This window comes from Oncorhynchus mykiss, chromosome 26 (genome assembly GCF_013265735.2).
Source record: "Oncorhynchus mykiss isolate Arlee chromosome 26, USDA_OmykA_1.1, whole genome shotgun sequence".
Taxonomy (NCBI): domain Eukaryota; kingdom Metazoa; phylum Chordata; class Actinopteri; order Salmoniformes; family Salmonidae; genus Oncorhynchus; species Oncorhynchus mykiss.
Window position 1 is genome coordinate 35,178,732 of NC_048590.1, and position 19,422 is coordinate 35,198,153.

The window sequence follows — 19,422 nt, forward strand, 5'->3', positions numbered from 1 at the left end:
CCAACCCTGGACTGAGGACCCTCTCTGCGGGCCCCGGACTGGGCACCCTCGTTGCAGGTCCCGGACTGGGCACACTCGTTGCGGGCCTCGGACTGGGCACCCTCGCTGCGGGCCCCGGACTGGGCACCCTCGCTGCGGGCCCCTGACTGGGCACCCTCGCTGCGGGCCCCTGACTGGGCACCCTCGCTGCGGGCCCCGGACTGGGCACCCTCGCTGCGGGCCCCGGACTGGGCACCCTCGCTGCGGGCCCCGGACTGGGCACCCTCGCTGCGGGCCCCGGACTGGGCACCCTCGCTGCAGGCCCCGGACTGGGCACCCTCGCTGCGGGCCCCGGACTGGGCACCCTCGCTGCGTGCCCTGGACTGGGCACCCTCGGGGTCTACGTCCCGCCCCGGACTGGGCACCCTCGCTGCGGGCCCCGGACTGGGCACCCTCGCTGCGGGCCCCGGACTGGGCACCCTCGCTGCGGGCCCCGGACTGGGCACCCTCGCTGCGGGCCCCGGACTGGGCACCCTCGCTGCGGGCCCCGGACTGGGCACCCTCGCTGCGGGCCCCGGACTGGGCACCCTCGCTACGGGCCCCGGACTGGGCACCCTCGCTGCGGGCCCTGGACTGGGCACCCTCGGGGTCTACGTCCCGCCCCGGACTGGGCACCCTCGCTGCGGGCCCCGGACTGGGCACCCTCGCTGCGGGCCCCGGACTGGGCACCCTCGCTGCGGGCCCCGGACTGGGCACCCTCGCTGCGGGCCCCGGACTGGGCACCCTCGCTGCGGGCCCCGGACTGGGCACCCTCGCTGCGGGCCCCGGACTGGGCACCCTCGCTGCGGGCCCCGGACTGGGCACCCTCGCTACGGGCCCCGGACTGGGCACCCTCGCTGCGGGCCCCGGACTGGGCACCCTCGCTGCGGGACCCGGACTGGGGACTCCGGACTGGAGGCCGTCGCTGGAGGCTCCGGACTGGAGGCCGTCGCTGGAGGCTCCGGACTGGAGGCCGTCGCTGGAGGCTCCGGACCGGGGACCGTCGCTGGAGACTCCGGACCGGGGACCGTCACTAGAGACTCCGGACCGGAGGCCGTCGCTGGAGGCTCCGGAACGGGGACCCTCGTTGGAGGCTTCGTGCCTTGACTCCTTACTGGAGGCTTCGTGCCATGACTCCTCACTGGAGGCTTCGTGCCATGACTCCTCACTGGAGGCTTCGTGCCATGGATCATCACTGGAGGCTTCTTGCCATGGATCATCACTGGAGGCTTCGTGCCATGGATCATCACTGGAGGCTTCGTGCCATGGATCATCACTGGAGGCTTCTTGCCATGGATCATCACTGGAGGCTTCTTGCCATGGATCATCACTGGAGGCTTCTTGCCATGGATCATCACTGGAGGCTTCTTGCCATGGATCATCACTGGAGGCTTCTTGCCATGGATCATCACTGGAGGCTTCTTGCCATTGATCATCACTGGAGGCTTCTTGCCATGGATCATCACTGGAGGCTTCATGCCATGGGTCAGCACTGGAGTGAGGAGACATTTGGGCAGTCTGGTCCGTGGAGCTGCCACAGCGCTCACCAGGCTGGGGAGACATACAGGAGGCTTAGTTCTGGACACAGGTACAGGACTCACCAGACGGGAGAGACATACAGGAGGCTTTGTCCTTGGCAGAGCCACTGGATACACTGGGCTGTGGAGGCGCACTGGAGGTCTCGAGGTTGCTCACCCTAGCCCGGCAGCTGCGGGGAACTGGGATGTAGTGCACCGGGCTGTGAACGCGCTCCACCGCATAACACGGTGCCTGACCAGTATGACGCTCGCCACGGTAAGCACGGGGAGTTGGCTCAGGTCTCCAACCTGACTCAGCCAAACTGGCTCTCTAAGGTCAGGGCGTGACAGGTGCGTCTTCTTAAGTGCGTGTCTCCACTTAATTTGTTTGTACAGCACTGATGAAGGCATAGCAACTGAAACGTATGCTCCTTTTTATATTTAGCACTTTGCTAAAACCTCCTTTGTTTTTTCCTTTTTATGGTTTGAGTGCGAGATTCCATTGAACTATTTAGATGCTTTTTCTCTCGTGCACCGGCCACCATTCATTAAGCCTGAGCAGGTACCCTCATTCTGGCTCACTGATTCATAAAAAACATGACTTCTAGATTTAATGTCATGTTGTCCACAGTTTAACACATTTAGGACGTATGTTGTTTGATGTCATTTGCAAACAGACTTCAAAGAGCCTATGTTTATCATTAATACTGCACAGTTTGTATTTTAAGTAGTTCCTGCTTATAAAATGTAACATCTCTGGTCATTCACATACAGTATGTTTATTAATCTTGGATGGTAAGCATTTGGCAGGTCAAAGATAATGTGTTTCTATAGTTGTCACTCAGTAAGGTGAACACAAGCTGTTGAAGAACCATGATTAGCCTACCTATATTAACGTCATTATAACCTATTTAATCCTATGTCATTTCATGCTATGTCCTATATTGTGCTGCAATACAGTGCCTTGCGAAAGTATTCGGCCCCCTTGAACTTTGCGACCTTTTGCCACATTTCAGGCTTCAAACATAAAGATATAAAACTGTATTTTTTTGTGAAGAATCAACAACAAGTGGGACACAATCATGAAGTGGAATGACATTTATTGGATATTTCAAACTTTTTTAACAAATCAAAAACTGAAAAATTGGGCGTGCAAAATTATTCAGCCCCCTTAAGTTAATACTTTGTAGCGCCACCTTTTGCTGCGATTACAGCTGTAAGTCGCTTGGGGTATGTCTCTATCAGTTTTGCACATTGAGAGACTGACATTTTTTCCCATTCCTCCTTGCAAAACAGCTCGAGCTCAGTGAGGTTGGATGGAGAGCATTTGTGAACAGCAGTTTTCAGTTCTTTCCACAGATTCTCGATTGGATTCAGGTCTGGACTTTGACTTGGCCATTCTAACACCTGGATATGTTTATTTTTGAACCATTCCATTGTAGATTTTGCTTTATGTTTTGAATCATTGTCTTGTTGGAAGACAAATCTCCGTCCCAGTCTCAGGTCTTTTGCAGACTCCATCAGGTTTTCTTCCAGAATGGTCCTGTATTTGGCTCCATCCATCTTCCCATCAATTTTAACCAACTTCCCTGTCCCTGCTGAAGAAAAGCAGGCCCAAACCATGATGCTGCCACCACCATGTTTGACAGTGGGGATGATGTGTTCAGGGTGATGAGCTGTGTTGCTTTTACGCCAAACATAACGTTTTGCATTGTTGCCAAAAAGTTCAATTTTGGTTTCATCTGACCGGAGCACCTTTTTCCACATGTTTGGTGTGTCTCCCAGGTGGCTTGTGGCAAACTTTAAACGACACTTTTTATGGATATCGTTAAGAAATGGCTTTCTTCTTGCCACTCTTCCATAAAGGCCAGATTTGTGCAATATACGACTGATTGTTGTCCTATGGACAGAGTCTCCCACCTCAGCTGTAGATCTCTGCAGTTCATCCAGAGTGATCATGGGCCTCTTGGCTGCATCTCTGATCAGTCTTCTCCTTGTATGAGCTGAAAGTTTAGCGGGACGGCCAGGTGTTGGTACTCTTTGGTACTCCTTCCATTTCAATATTATCGCTTGCACAGTGCTCCTTGGGATGTTTAAAGCTTGGGAAATCTTTTTGTATCCAAATCCGGCTTTAAAATTCTTCACAACAATATCTCGGACCTGCCTGGTGTGTTCCTTGTTCTTCATGATGCTCTCTGTGCTTTTGACGGATCTCTGAGACTATCACAGTGCAGGTGCATTTATATGGAGACTTGATTACACACAGGTGGATTGTATTTATCATCATTAGTCATTTAGGTCAACATTGGATCATTCAGAGATCCTCACTGAACTTCTGGAGAGAGTTTGCTGCACTGAAAGTAAAGGGGCTGAATAATTTTGCACGCCCAATTTTTCAGTTTTTGATTTGTTAAAAAAGTTTGAAATATCCAATAAATGTCGTTCCACTTCATGATTGTGTCCCACTTGTTGTTGATTCTTCACAAAAAAATACAGTTTTATATCTTTATGTTTGAAGCCTGAAATGTGGCAAAAGGTCGCAAAGTTCAAGGGGGCCGAATACTTTCGCAAGGCACTGTATCTTATATCTTATATCCTGTCCTATCTGGGCTGACTGTCCCTGTTCTCTCTCCCCAGGCAGCAGTCTGAGCTGAGGCAGGATAGCAGGATGCTGTGGGTGGAGTGTAGGATAGTGGACGCCCTGCGTGGGAGAAGACGGATGAGGGCCACGGCCGTCAAGCTACCCTGCTCCTTCTGGTTCCTCCTGCTGTTCGGGGCCGGAGGCCTTGTCCTCTTCATACACCTCCAGGACCTCTCAGAGATGGTCCAGCAACCGGCTCCAGGTCAGTGGGAGAGAAATTATACCCTATTCTACAGTCAGTTTCTACTGACCTGAAACTGGAATGGGTTGATACTATCATCAGTACTGTATGTTGTGAAAGAAGCGTGACACACATACAAATAAACCCATATACATCAGTTCACATGCATGTACACATGTACTATATATATTGTTATTGTCAACCTGCTCCTCTATTGGATTAAAGTTGGATAAGAACCGTACCAAGTTTGCATACTGAAAATGTAAAGCAATTGGTTATGAGTTATCATCAGACAATGCCAGGATGTCAACCGTAAATGAGGGCAATGTCCTTGGTGGTGCACTGTGAGGGCACCACTGGTGAACACCTGCTACAACACCACAGGACTGAGCCACACACTGAGAGAGAGAGATATGGGGAGAGCGCTGGGGAGAGAGAGAGGGCTAGGATGTAGATAAGAGGGAGGGAGGGAGAGAGAGAGAGAGAGAGAGAGAGAGGGAGGGAGAGAGAGACTACACAAAGAGAGATGGAGAGATGGGGGAGGCTCTGTGCACCGCTGTGTGTGGGTCTATCATGTGTCACCCGTGCTGTGTGTCATCATCAGTATCAGACAGGATGAGTACTGTGTCAGCCTCTCTATCAATAAGAGGTACTTACGGAGAGTGAGAACTCTCCTGGCTCTAATATTCGACTGTTAGATGCTCGTGCGGGTAATAATACACACACACACACACACACACACACTGCCAAGTGCCAAGTGTGTCTAACCTGGAAACTGCAGTGCTAGTGGGCCACACAGATTGTAGAAATGGCAAGGTGTTTTGGTTTGTCTATTCAGAAGGAGCACCATGCCAAGTTCAATGTCATGATGACAAGATAGTGGCATGTCCTTTTTTTATTGAGGATTTGGTGTTTATGTCTGGTGGTCCTTTGTAGCTCAGTTGGTAGAGCATGGTGCTTGTAACCTAGAGTAGTGGGTTCAATTCCCAGGTCCACCCATACATTACATTTATTCACGCATGACTGTAATTTGCTTTGGATAAAAGTGTCTGCTAAATGGCATATATTATATTATTACGATAAGCACTTAATGAATTTGAAGTATTTAAACTGCAGACATACTGTACTGTAATTGTCCTGTACGAGTATCTATTTTCACAGCAAAAGCAAGCATGCAAGCACTATCCATGCACTGATTTAGTTAGAAAGAAACAATGCTAATTTCACAAATGATGTATGACACATGAAGTGTTACAATGAACATTCAGTGACTTCAGTATAGCTTACACCGCTGGAAAGATAATGCTGAACGGTATCTATGCCTTAAGCTACGATGCCTCACTTCCGCCAGAAGCTCATCTCTAATAGTGTTGAGTATTAATACATTGGATGTCAGCTTCTATCTATCTTCCTCTCTCCACTGCTCATCCTCTTTGTCTGGCTGTGGAGTGTAGTCACAGTCAGTGGAGTGCTTTGGTCCCCCATGGTTAAGATAACACTCACAATAGCCGAACAGGAACCAGCAGTTTAACAGGCTGGGCAACAGTCTCTCCTGATCACCACAGTAACTGTTTAAGGGACAATCGAGGGGAAGCCCACTAGCTACCAATCTCCTGGGGAAAAGACATGGCTCAAAGTCCTAGGCGCTAGCTGAGAGAAATTGCTAACACACATTTTGACTAGTGAGCGTTTTTCCAACACTTAAGGCCTTGTTGTCACAGTGTGGGCCAACGGCTGAGAGGAAGGTCTAGTTGTATGGTGGTGTTCCAGTAAAGGTATGTGTCTTCACTCAAACACCAATAACACATTATTGCCATCTCATTGGAACAAACCCTATGGCAAAGCAAAGTCTTTCTTAATTGGAAAAAAGGACAAGGGCCCGTTGTGTGAACTGGTACAGTATTACACAACTCAACTGAGATCGTGCCGAGTCGTGACTAGGTCACCCACTATTCTCTTGTTCCAGTATAGTATAATTACATAGCAGTAATCCATTTCCCCTCTAATAGTCATTGCATGAAAGAGAGCATGTTAGCTCGACTCGGTTACAGTAGCTAATCTATAGAAATGCTCTGTTTACTTCAGAGGACTGCTGTGCTATGCATTGAATGGCACAAATTGAACACTGGCACAGTGGTGTGTTTGCCAGTTATTGTCTAATTGCACTCTTACCATGCAAAGAAAATCATACCCAACGTCCTTGACATCTTTACTGATCCATGGCTTGGCATCCGCAGTGAGGAGTCGTGGTTGAAAAGCCATCTGCTTGGGGTGAAGACGGTAATGTCACTGTCTTTTCTATATGCAGCATGTCGCCAGGCAGTCAAAGAACACTTCACACATCACTGATGAGATGACATGGAGAACGAAAAATATGTACTAAGGTACGAGAGCCTGGTGTGTGTGTGTGTGTGTGTGTGTTTCCTTAGATGTAGCCTAGTCTCGTTGGTGAAATATAAAACCTTTCTCTATGTCAATGGTATTCAAAGTTGGGGTCGGGGAATGGTAGTTGGGTCGCCCAAGATTTGTATATACAGTATAGCGTATATTTAGTACTTAATATTTGTTAGGATCCCCAGTTAGCTGCTGCCGAGGCAGGGCTACTCTTCCTTTGGTCCAAACAGGAAACAACATAACAAATAAATACATAATATACATACATATACACAGCACTACATCTACATGACAATTTAGCCATTCAGCAGAAGCTCCCATCCAGAGCGACGTACAGCTAGTGTATTCATCTTAAGATAGTCAGGCGAGACAACCACATATCACAGTTGTACCCCAACCACGTATCACATACATAATACAATACAAAATACAATGCAAAATACAATACAAATTTCATAAAAATGTCTGTCTCTTCATGGCCGGGCCGTAAGGTGTTCTTTTATCTGTTTTTTGAATCTGGTTTAGTCATGGCTCTAACAGACACCTCACAAGTCTTCAACTGGCAGCTTCATTAAATAGTACCCGCAAAACACCAGTCTCAACGTCAACAGTGAAGAGGCGACTCCGGGATACTGGCCTTCTAGGCAGAGTTGCAAAGAAAAAGCCATATCTCAGACTGGCCAATAAAAATAAAAGATTAAGATGGGCAAAAGAACACAGACACTGGACAGAGATAGCATCCCGGAGTTGCCTCTTCACTGTTGACGTTGAGACTGGTGTTTTGCGGGTACTATTTTATGACCATTTTGAGCCTGTAATTGAACCCACAAATGCTGATGCTCCAGATACTCAACTAATCTAAAGAAGGCCAGGTGCATTGCTTCTTTAATCAGAACACAGTTTTCAGCTGTGCTAACATAATTGCAAAAGGGTTTTCTAATGATCAATTAGCCTTTTAAAATTATAAACTTAGATTAGCTAACACAACGTGGCATTGGAACACAGGAGTGATGGTTGCTGATAACGGGCCTCTGTACACCTATGTAGATATTCCATTAAAAATCAACTGTTTCCAGCAACAATAGTAATTTACAACATTAACAATGTCTACACTGTATTTCTGATCAATTTTATGTTATTTTAATGGACAAAACATTGTCTTTTCTTTCAAAAACAAGGACATTTCTAAGTGACACCAAACTTTTGAACAGTAGTGTAGATTGTAATTTTGGGGGGACAAAAAAATAAGAGTACAGATGGGACAATATACACGTTTCTTTGAGAATGACAATCTGAAAATGTATTTATTGTTTTCTTTTAATTTTGGTAAGAGATGAAAATGTAATGAATTTAAGGTTATTTGTTGATGTAAATTACATTTTACAGATTTTAAGGTAGTCATTAAATATGTGGTGGGTTGGGGTCACAATAAATTCTTGCAACAATAATGGGGTGCCCAGAAATTATTTGAGAAAATGGGGTCCCCTCTGAAAAGTTTGAATACCACTGCTCTATGATATACAGTGGCTTGCGAAAGTATTCTCCCCCTTGGCATTTTTCCTATTTTGTTGTCTTACAACCTGGAATTAAAATAGATTTTTGGGGGTGTTGTATCATTTGATTGTATCATTTAATTTACACAACATGCCTACCACTTTGAGGATGCAAAACAGGAAAAAAAACTGAAAACTTAGGCATGCGTTACTATTCAGAGAGCCACATTTTGCAGAAATTACAGCTGCAAGTCTCTTGGGGGTATGTCTCTATAAGCTTGGCACATCTAGCCACTGAGATTTTTGCCCATTCTTCAAGTTAAAACTGCTCCAGCTCCTTCAAGTTGTATGGGTTCCGCTGGTGTACAGCAATCTTTAAGCCATACTACAGTTTCTCAAGTGAATTGAGGTCTGGGATTTGACTAGGCCATTCCAAGACATTTAAATGTTTCCCCTTAAACCACTTGAGTGTTGCTTTAGCAGTATGCTCAGGGTCATTGTACTGCTGGGAGATGAACCTCCATCCCAGTATCAAATCTCTGGAAGACTGAAACACATTTCCCTAAAGAATTTGAAAAAATTAAAAACATCCCCACAGCATGATGCTGCCACCACCATGCTTCACTGTGGGGATGGTATTCTCGGGGTGATGAGAGGTGTTGGGTTTGCAACATACATATTGTTTTCCTCGATGGCCAAAAAGCTAAATTTTAGTCTCATCTGACCAGAGTACCTTCTTCTTCTTGGTCCTATGGACAGATACTCCAATCTCTGCTGTGGAGCTTTGCAGCTCCTTCAGGGTTATCTTTGGTGTCTTTGTTGCCTCTCGGATGAATGCCCTCCTTGCCTGGTCCGTGAGTTTTGGTGGGCAGCCCTCTCTTGGCAGGTTTGTTGCGGTGCCATATTCTTTCCATTTTTTTATAATGGATTTAATGGGGCTCTGTGTGATGTTCAAAGTTTCTGATATTTTTTATAACCCAACCCTGATCTGTACTTCTCCACAGCTTTGTCCCTGACCTGTTTGGAGAGCTCCTTGGTCTTCATGGTGCAGCTTGCTTGGTGGTGCCCCTTGCTTAGTGGTGTTGCAGACTCTGGGGCCTTTCAGAACAGGTGTATATATACTGAGATCATGTGACACTTAGATTGCACACAGGTGGATTTTATTGAACTAATTCTGTGACTTCTGAAGGTAATTGGTTGCAGCAGATTTTATTTAGGGGCTTCATAGCAAAGAGAGTGAATACATATGCACACACCACTTTTCTGTTTTTGATTTTTTATATTAAGTACTTTTTTTCATTTCACTTCACCTATTTGGACTATTTTGTGTTTGTACATTACATGAAATCCAAATAAAAATCTATTTAAATTACAGGTTGTAATGCAACCAAATAGGAAAAACGCCAAGGGGGATGAATACTTTTGCAAGGCATTGTACTGGTGGACTGACTTTGGATGTATGTACAACTACCCTCTCATCTGGTCCACAACAACCCTCCCTCCATCCCCCCTTCCATCTCTCCATCAATCCCTCTTCACATGGGGACCGCAAGGTACAGTGCATATTGTTTCAAGCTGGAAGGTAGAATTTGATCTCTCCCCACCAGAGGTCCAGTAATCCTTTAAGCCGTTATGTTTTCAGAGTCTAATTTAGCCGTCTCTTAATGTAATTAAATTGTGAGGATGACCTAGCATGGAGGGAGGGGCTGATCAACAATATTTCCATGCAAATCCACTCCAATGGATGTTTGTGTAAAAAATGTATATTTTATGACCTTATTATTTCCTCTCCATCCTTTGCCTGTCCACCTCACAAAGCTTCCTTTACAAAAACTACTTGTGCAGACCTGGCACCATCCACTCTCACTCCACTCCACTTCATCCCACCCAGTTCAGTGCATTTGAAATTAATTATTGGCAAAGCTACATCACTCAGTCATTTTACACAACCTTAAGTGCCATGGTACCCTGACCTTTGACAGTAGGTAAGCACTGTCTCTGGGGATTTCGTGAGAAAAACAGAACTTCATTGAAACAGTGCAACCATACAGTACAATAAGAGTTTTCTGCTGGCCGGTTTTGTCCCTGGATCACATGACGATCTGGATGGTTATCTGGAGAGTGTCATGGCAACCTGTGCTCATGCTAAGCCGTAGATGTTACAGATCTCCATTCTCCTCTGTACACCTCAGCCACTGAGGAGGGATAGCCTATTATGGTCTGGCAGAATACGCTGAAATCTGAACCATCCAAGTGGCCTTGATAGCTGAAACTCTGAAACCCTGGATACAGTAGCCTACCTTTGCGTCGGTAGGCAGTCAGTAGGTAGGTATTTAGTAGGTAGGTATTCATCTAGGTACTCAGTAGGTATTGTAGGTATTCATTGCCCACATTGCCAACTCAGTCTGCTGACCTACTAGGGTATCACAATTTCTCCGTGGCAATGCCAAGGTCATGTGGTGTTCTATTAACATCAGTCCCCTGTGGTCATGTTCTGGGCTCTCTGGTCTGGAAATAATCTGTTTTCCAAAGCCATCTGATCCCACAACCAATGCTGCCAATATGTTTCCAAATTGATTTTTTCCTCCACTTTCTTCCATTACAGTGAATGGCTGATGTCCAGAAAAATACAATGTTATCCCTACAGCAATTAAAGCTATACTTTTACTCTACCAAAAGACTAAAAGCCATTTACTGTACTTTATCATGCAAGAGAGGCATATTATTATTTGGCTTTTGCCAGTTGTGTTTTTACTGCACAGACTTTAGAGAATGCTCTCTGTGTGTTGGAAAATATAGTCAGTGTGAGACACAGCCACAAATCATATTAGTGCAGCACTGAGTCTTGGGCGAACGTTACATCTCTCCTGAACCATTCCTCAGTCCTGGACATAAAACACTTCAAAACAGCTGATCTGGTGCTGTCCAGTAAGCCATGAAATACAAAATGTAGCCCAGATCAGAAAGCATCCATATGAGACAGAGGAAGCTACATTGACCAGCGGAGAGGGAAACAAAAAAAGCAGATGCGCTGATCTTTCCCTTTCAACTGTAGTGCAAAGGTCAAGATGCATCTTTTGAGCCTCCCACTAGTACAGACATGGGCAACTGGCGGGATGCCAGTTTTGAAGGCCCTTAGATCAATAATAAAAAATATATATATATTTTTGGGGGGAATGCGAGTTAGAATATTAGAATACTCAAGGTGCAATTTCAAAATATGGTTGTACATAAGATTTTTTTTGTTTTGTTATGTCAGTCACTGACTTAATTAGCCCACGTCAGCAAAAATGTTGTAGATTGTTAGCTGACAGATGAGAGCAGTGATGAGCTGTGCTAGTGGGGGGTGTCCGCCTGGCCTTTCTCAAAGTGCACGCTGGGCTGTGTTCAAAAACTCCAAAAGGATTGAGAACAGGATGTGGGTTGAGCACCAGGTAGATCCAACAGAGAAGTGACTTTTTGAAAAGTCTTTGAAGGCCGCTATTGGAGCCTGTGCCGCTCAACATAACCAATCTGCCACATGCTGTGTCACTCTAACCCCACAGCCAAGGGTGGGCCATACTGTACACTGTCCTGCAGCAGCACAGAGAGAACTCCTTCAGTGACCAAAGCCTCAAACACACAGATTTGAGCAGAAATCTCAGGCCATTGTTCGAGAACTTTTTTCAGAACATCCTGGTGCATTTACTGTTTACAAACTTGGCATTGCAGTTGTGGAGGCCTTGGACAGAAGTCAATATCATATAACTCAGAGTTTGTACTCGATTAAAATATAGTCTCTCACAATTGATCTACCTTCATCCACTGCAGTGCAAATTTAATGCAGAGCTTTTTGGGAGGGAGAGAAGGAGATATTTGGCATCTCCACTGCAGCACAAACATAATAATGAGATCATGTTTTTGGGGTAATTAGAATTAACAGGTGAGCTGGCTGAGCCACAGACGACAGACCAACAGACAGACATACAGAGTCTAGCCGCCACAGTCGCTGATTTAAAGAAGGCACTCTGCCACTTATTCAATATGACAAGGCCCTGGCCATCAGTGTCCCTAGTCATTCCCTTATCTGTCTGACACCAATCCTCCATTTCCTCTCCTCTGCTCTCCGTCTCGGGAAAGAGACAGCCTCTCTCCTCTCGTCATTGGAGCACCAAATAATCAGGATGGGATTGGTTATCAAAGGCCTGGTAATGAGCAGCAACATGAATATACATGTCTAATATCGAGCCAAACCAGCCATCCATTCCCAGAACTCCCTCTCCCTAACCAACTGAAGAACATCCCTTTTTCCCCACCACCAAACCAACAGCAGAATAAAAGAACGATTTCAAAAAGAATACTTATTTTTTTCAGCACACTTTCCCTTATGTTTTGTGTTTTTTTTTTGCATGAGAGTTTGATTAAAAAGTAATGAAAGGTAGAACAGCAGGTAAAGTAGGACTGGGAAGCAGTAGGTAGGTATAGGTTCTGACAGTCACAAGGAAGGCACCACACAGAGCAGATTTAATAAGTACTGGAAGGGAGGGCCTGAGTTGCGTAGCAACCCTGATTTTTCCTCAGACGGGACTGTCTTCTTCTTATGAGGCTGTTGTTCTCTTCAAAGTTTAATTGCTGTCAGAAAGCTTGTCTTTACCGTAACACGCACTTCAGAAAGCTCACAGCGAGAACACTTGTCTTTACCACTGCAGAGAGAGAGAGAGAGAGACCTTATAATAGACACTGCTTCCACAAAGGAGACATCCTGGGAAAGCAAAGTAGAGCTGTATATGGAAAACATGAATAATGCCAGTGTTCAAGGTCTCTACACCATTGCCTAGAATAATATATTTTCTCTGCTGAACAGGGGAAATCATGAACTAAATAACATGTTGTTATTTAGGACCATAAAAAATTAGCTGCTAATTGTGACCCATATATTGCACATTGCAAACAAAAGCTTTTGTTGTGTAAATGTTTCCACACTGATACTAACCTACTGTTTTTAAAATGAAGAAGATCTTGTTTGATATGATCAAACCCTGCATGAGGAGCATTAAAATGACCTTGAAGCCTAGTTTCCATATTTATTTTATTTATTATTTTATTTTATTTCACCTTCATTTAACCAGGTAGGCTAGTTGAGAACAAGTTCTCATTTACAACTGTGACCTGGCCAAGATAAAGCAGTGCAACACAAACAACAACACAGAGTTACACATGGAATAACCAAACATACAGTCAATAACACAATAGAAAAAGTCTATATACAGTGTGTGCAAATGAGGTAAGATAAGGGAGGTAAGGCAATAAATAGGCCATAGTGGCGAAAAAATTACAAGTTAGCAGTTAAACACTGGAGTGATAGATGTGCAGAAGATGAATGTGCAAGGAGAGATACTGGGGTGCAAAGGAGCAAAACAATAAATAAAATAAATAACAGTATGGGGATGAGGTTGTTGGATGGGCTATTTACAGATGGCTATGTACAGGTACAGTGATCTGTGAGCTGCTCTGACAGCTAGTGCTTAATGTTGGTGAGGGAGATATGAGTCTCCAGCTTCAGTGATTTTTGCAATTCATTCCAGTCATTGGCAGCAGAGAACTGGAAGGAAAGGCGGCCAAAGGAGGAATTGGCTTTGGGGGTGAACAGTGCTGGAGCACCTGCTACGTGTGGGTGCTGCTATGGTGACCAGTGAGCTGAGATAAGGCTGGGCTTTACCTAGCGTTTGACCGCAGACCCATTACGGACGCAGGCAATGAGGCAGTGATCGCTGAGATCCTGGTTGAAGACAGCAGAGATGTATTTGGAGGACAGGTTTGTTAGGATGATAACTATGCGGGTGTGCATGTTTATGGATTTGGGGTTGTACCTGGTAGGTTCATCGATAATTTGTGTAAGATTGAGGGCATCAAGCTTAGATTGTAGGATGGCCGGGGTGTTAAGCATGTCCCAGTTTAGGTCACCTAACAGCACGAGCTCAGAAGATAGATGGGGGCAATCAATACACATATGGTGTCCAGGGCACAGCTGGGGGCAGAAGGTGGTCTATAGCAAGCGGCAACGGTGAGAGACTTGTTTCTGGAAAGGTGGATTTTTATAAGTAGAAGCTCAAATTGTTTGTGCACAGATCTGGATAGTAAGACACAACTCTGCAGGCTATCTCTGCAGTAGACTGCAACTCCACCCCCTTTGGCAGTTCTATCTTGTTGGGAAATGTTATAAGCCAGGATTCAGACACGGCTAGGACATCCGGGTTGGCAGAGTGTGCTAAAGCAGTGAATAAAACAAAACTTAGGTAGGAGGCTTCTAATGTTAACATGCATGAAACCAAGGCTAGAGATCGAATTACTTTTGAATAGAATACATTGTAGAATAATAGTGAAGACATCAAAACTATGAAATAACATGGTGTAACCCAAAAAGTGTTAAAACAAATCAAAACATATTTTATATTTTGGATTCTTCAAAGTAGCCACCCTTTACCTTGATGACATCTTTGCATACTCTTGGCATTCTCTCAACCAGCTTCACCTGGAATGCTTTTCCAACAGTCTTGAAGGATTTCCCACATATGCTGAGCATTTGTTGGCTGCTTTTCCTTCACTCTGCAGTCCAACTCATCCCAAGCCATCTCAATTGGGTTGAGGTCAGGTGATTGTGGAGGCCAGGTTATCTGATGCAGCACTCCATACACAGCCTGGAGGTGTGTTGGGTCATTGTGCTGTTGAAAAACAAATTATAGTCCCACTAAGCGCAAACCAGATGGGATGGGGTATCACTGCAGAATGCTGGTTAAGTGTGCCTTGAATTCTAAATAAATCACTGACAGTGTCACCAGTAAAGTACCCCCACACCATGACACCTCCTCCTCCATGCTTCACGGTCGGAACCACACATGCAGAGATAACCCGTCCATATACTCTGCGTCTCACAAAGACATAACGGTTGGAACCAAAAATCTCAAATTTGGACTCATCAGACCAAAGGACAAGTTACCACCAGTCTAATGTCAATTTCTCGTGTTTCCTGGCCCAAGCAAGTCTTTCTTCTTATTGGTGTTTTCTTAGTAGTGGTTCTTTGCAGCAATTTGACCACAAAGGCCTGATTCACTCCTCGGAACAGTTGATGTTGAGATGTGTCTGTTACTTGAACACTGTGAAGCATTTATATGGGCTGCAATCTGAGGCTGGTAACTCTAATGAACGTATCCTCTGCAGCAGAGGTAACTCTGTGTCGTCATTTCCTATGGCAGTCCGTTCTTGTACCAGTTTCAACATAGCGCTTTATGGTTTTTAAGCTTCATCATAGCGCATGATGGTTTTTGCGATTGCACTTTAAGAAACTTTCAAAGTTCTTGAAATCTTCTGTATTGACTGAACTTCATGTCTTAAAGTAATGATGGACTGTTGTTTCCCTTTGCTTATTTGAGCTGTTCTTATACCAAATAGGGCTATCTTCTGTATAGCACCCCTATCTTGTCACAACCCAACTGATTTGCTAGAAAGTGTTAAGAAGGAAAGAAATTCCACAAATTAACTTTTAACATGGCACACCTATTAATTGAAATGCGTTCCAGGTGGCTACCTCATGAAGCTGGTTGAGATAATGTCAAGAGTGTGCAAAGCTATCATTCAGTCAAAGAGTGGCTACTTTGAAGAATCTCAAATATAAAATATATTTAGATTTGTTTAACACTTTTTTGGTTACTACATGATTCCATATGTGTTATTTTATGTGTAGATTTGGCCTTGTGTTTTAGGTTATTGTCCTGCTGAAAGGTGAATTCATCTCCCAGTGTCTGTTGGAAAGAAAACTGTACCAGATTTAGCCTGTGCTTAGCTCCATTCCATAAATGTTTTATACTGAAAATCTCCCCAGTCATTAACGATTACAAGCATACCCATAACATGATGCAGCCACCACTATGCTTGAAAATATGGAGTGGTACTCAGTAATGTGTTGTATTGGATTTGTCCCAAATATAACAATTTGTAGTCAGGACAAAATGTTAATTGCTTTGCCACATTTTTTACAGTATTACTTTAGTGCCTTGTTGCAAACAGGATGCGTGTTTTGGTATATTTTTATTCTAGTCAGGCTTCCTTCTTTTCACGCTGCCAATTAAGTTAGTATTGTTAAGTAACTACAATGTTGTTGATCCATCTTCAGTTTTTTCCTATCACTGCCATTAAACTCTGTAACTGTTTTAAAGTCACTATTGGCCTCATGGTGAAATCCCTGAGTGGTTTCCTTCCTCTCCGGCAACTGAGTTAGGAAAGACGCCTGTATCTTTGTAGTGACTGGGTGTATTGACACACCATCTAAAGTGTAATTAATAACTTCACCATGGTCAAAGGGACATTCAACGTCTGCTTTTTTGTACCCATCTACCAATAGGTGATCTTTTCGAGGCATTGGAAAATCTTCCTGGTGTTTGTGGTTGAATCTGTGTTTGAAATTCACTGCTCAGTTGAGGGACCTTACAGATAATTGTATGTGTGGGGTACAGAGATGAGATAGTCATTCAAAAATCATGTTAATCATGTTAACACTATTGCACACAAGTGAGTCCATGCAACTTATTATGTGATTTGTTAAGCACATTTCTACTCCTGAACTTATTTAGGATGTAAACATTTCTAAAAACATAATTCCACTTTGACATTATGGGGTATTATGTGTAGGCCCCTGAAAACAAATTTAAATTGCATCAATTGTATATTAATGTGGAAAAAGTCAACGGGAATGAATACTTTCTGAAGGCACTGTATGTCTTTCTCTGCGATCACCCCAAAAATGTTGGGCTGGGAGGCGGGCGGACATGCAGAACATGGATATCACTGTAATTTCCTCCGCACAAAGACCTTGTCTCTCTTAAAGTAACAGGAAGTTGATGTCTGGCTGTGGGAGATGAACGTAGGTATTTACCATCTGTCTTTCTGTTAAATCAAATCAAATTGTATTTGACACATGCGCCGAATACAACAGGTGTAGACTTTACCGTGAAATGCTTACTTCAACCCCTTCCCAGTGTTGCAGAGTTAAAAATAAGAAAAAGAAAAAGACTAACAAGAGGTATAAATGCACAATAATGAAGTTATATACAGGAAGTACCAGTACCATATAACATACTAACCTAAACAATATAATACTGACAAAGGCACATGTCACAGTATACTACAGGTCACGGTGGGACCTATCATTTTGGGGATAGAATGACTGCGAGAAGGTCAGTTCTGGTGGCTTTTTAAAAGGACATTCTACTCCAAAATGAATAAAAATAAAATGATGTTGACATCTAAAATATAATTTCTCCCTTCAAAAACGAGCCCAATAACATATTGGTCCATATTATCAGGCAGGTGTGCTATTTAGCAATAAGCATTGTCACCTGATGGAGCCCACCTGATGCAGCATAGTGGCTATCAATACATAGGCTCAGGGTTGCCCATCTGCATTTACCCCATTGGGCTAATCATTAGCTAGATCACAAACTCTGAAGTCTAAACATTAGGCTATCGTGTTGCTAGTTAGTAACATATTGATGATTTGGATGTCCCAGAAAAAAAGTTTCACTGGCACTCAGCCAACCACGGATCATGTACTTTGAATATAATGTAGGCCTACCTGTTAAACCTGACCCTTATTACTCACATCAGCCACGGAACGCAAGATCACACAGTTTTGTAACAGCAGGGGCTCTCATGCATGACTCATTGTTGTTTTTCTCGAAGCGAGCATAAAAGACAGTTTTGCATCACTGGGCAACTCACGGCTGGATTCCCTTTGTAATCCATTATCGTCTACAAGCCATGCCACATGAGCATCCGAGCCAGTGTAATAGGATTCCATCTTTCTCCTATATTGTCCTTTTTCATGTTTGATGGTTAGTTGGAGGTCGTAGTGGGATTTCTTGTATGCGTCCATGTCTGTGTCCTGTTCCTTGTAAAATGGTAGCTCTAACCTTTAGCCCAGCCTGTAATCCATGGGTTTTGGTTTGAATATGTTTTTATGGACACTGTGGGTATGACGTCGTCGATGCACTTACTGATGAAGCCGGTGACTAATGTGGTAAACTCTTCAATGTTATCTGATGAATCCCGGAACATATCCTAGTCTGTACTACCAAAACAGCCTTGTAACCTCGCATCTCCTTCATCGTACCACTTCTGTACTGAACGTGTCACTGGTACTTCCTGTTTTAGATTTTGTTTGTAAACAGGAAGCAGGAGGCTAGAGTTGAGGTCTGATTTGCCGAAGGGAAGGCAAGGGTTTCTGTGAGTAGAATAAAAGTGTTCCAGAGTTTTAGCGCCCCATGTGGCGCAGGAGATGTCTGTCACTCCTCAGACCACAAGGAGTGGAGTTGTCCCCCTGGCCTGAGCCTCCGAGCTCATCCTACTCCTCCGACTCCTCCTCAGCCTTTCTTCCCTCCTGGAAGGACCAAAGATTAAGCCCTCCTGCCATCCAGAGTGATAACAGGCTGTCAACTTCTAAAATGTAATCTGCTGACTCTGGGAGGAAGTGGCGGTGTCATTGGAGTGGGCCGCCTGATGCTTATCTCCTGACTGGCATGCCGTGATGGAGAGAGGAGAGAGAGAGGAGAGGGAGAACCGGCCCTGCCAGATACTCAGAAATAACCAGCTAGTGAATCCAACAAAGGCTCAGTCAAAGCAGAGGGATCCATCATTCCCCTCCTTTTAAAACACACATATCTATTGAAACCACTCTGCCCTATGATGAGCCAGATTACAAATGGAGGGTGATAAACCCATCTGATAATAAAGGAAAGAAAAGATGCCAATAGACAGAGGATAATAGGCATTACACCTTGACGATACAGACAAGCGATGAGATTCTCAGTTTTATTAAATGAGGCTGCTGCATTGACTCTCAGCAAATTCTATCTCGGAATTCAGATTGCAGATTGTGACATGTAAAAGTCCTATTGCTGCCCAATCAAAGTTGCGGTCCTAATGCACAATGGCCAGGCAGAGCGAGAGAGAGAGCGAGAGAGAGAATTTACTGTCGTGTTTTTGAAGACATTGCTGTAGTATTTACTATAGTATTTTATTATCTTTGACTTAGAGGTGGAGGCTTTCTTCTTGTGTAAACCTACTGGATAAATACTAAAAGGTCAACATTTCCATAACCTGTAGGTAGTTCAGCACTTCTTCTCTTTTCTATAACCAGTGTGGAAC

At 44.4% G+C, this 19,422-nt stretch overlaps 1 protein-coding gene across 1 annotated transcript in view; it reads left to right on the forward strand.

Moving 5' to 3' along the window:
- Window positions 1-19,422, forward strand: part of LOC110506717 (carbohydrate sulfotransferase 8) — a 208,644-nt gene that overhangs the window by 37,165 nt on the left and 152,057 nt on the right. Inside the window, exon 2 of the mRNA XM_021586533.2 lies at window positions 4,173-4,378. Coding sequence (XP_021442208.2) covers window positions 4,204-4,378 — 175 coding nt within the window. The 5' untranslated portion in view covers window positions 4,173-4,203. The remainder of the gene's footprint in view (window positions 1-4,172; window positions 4,379-19,422) is intronic.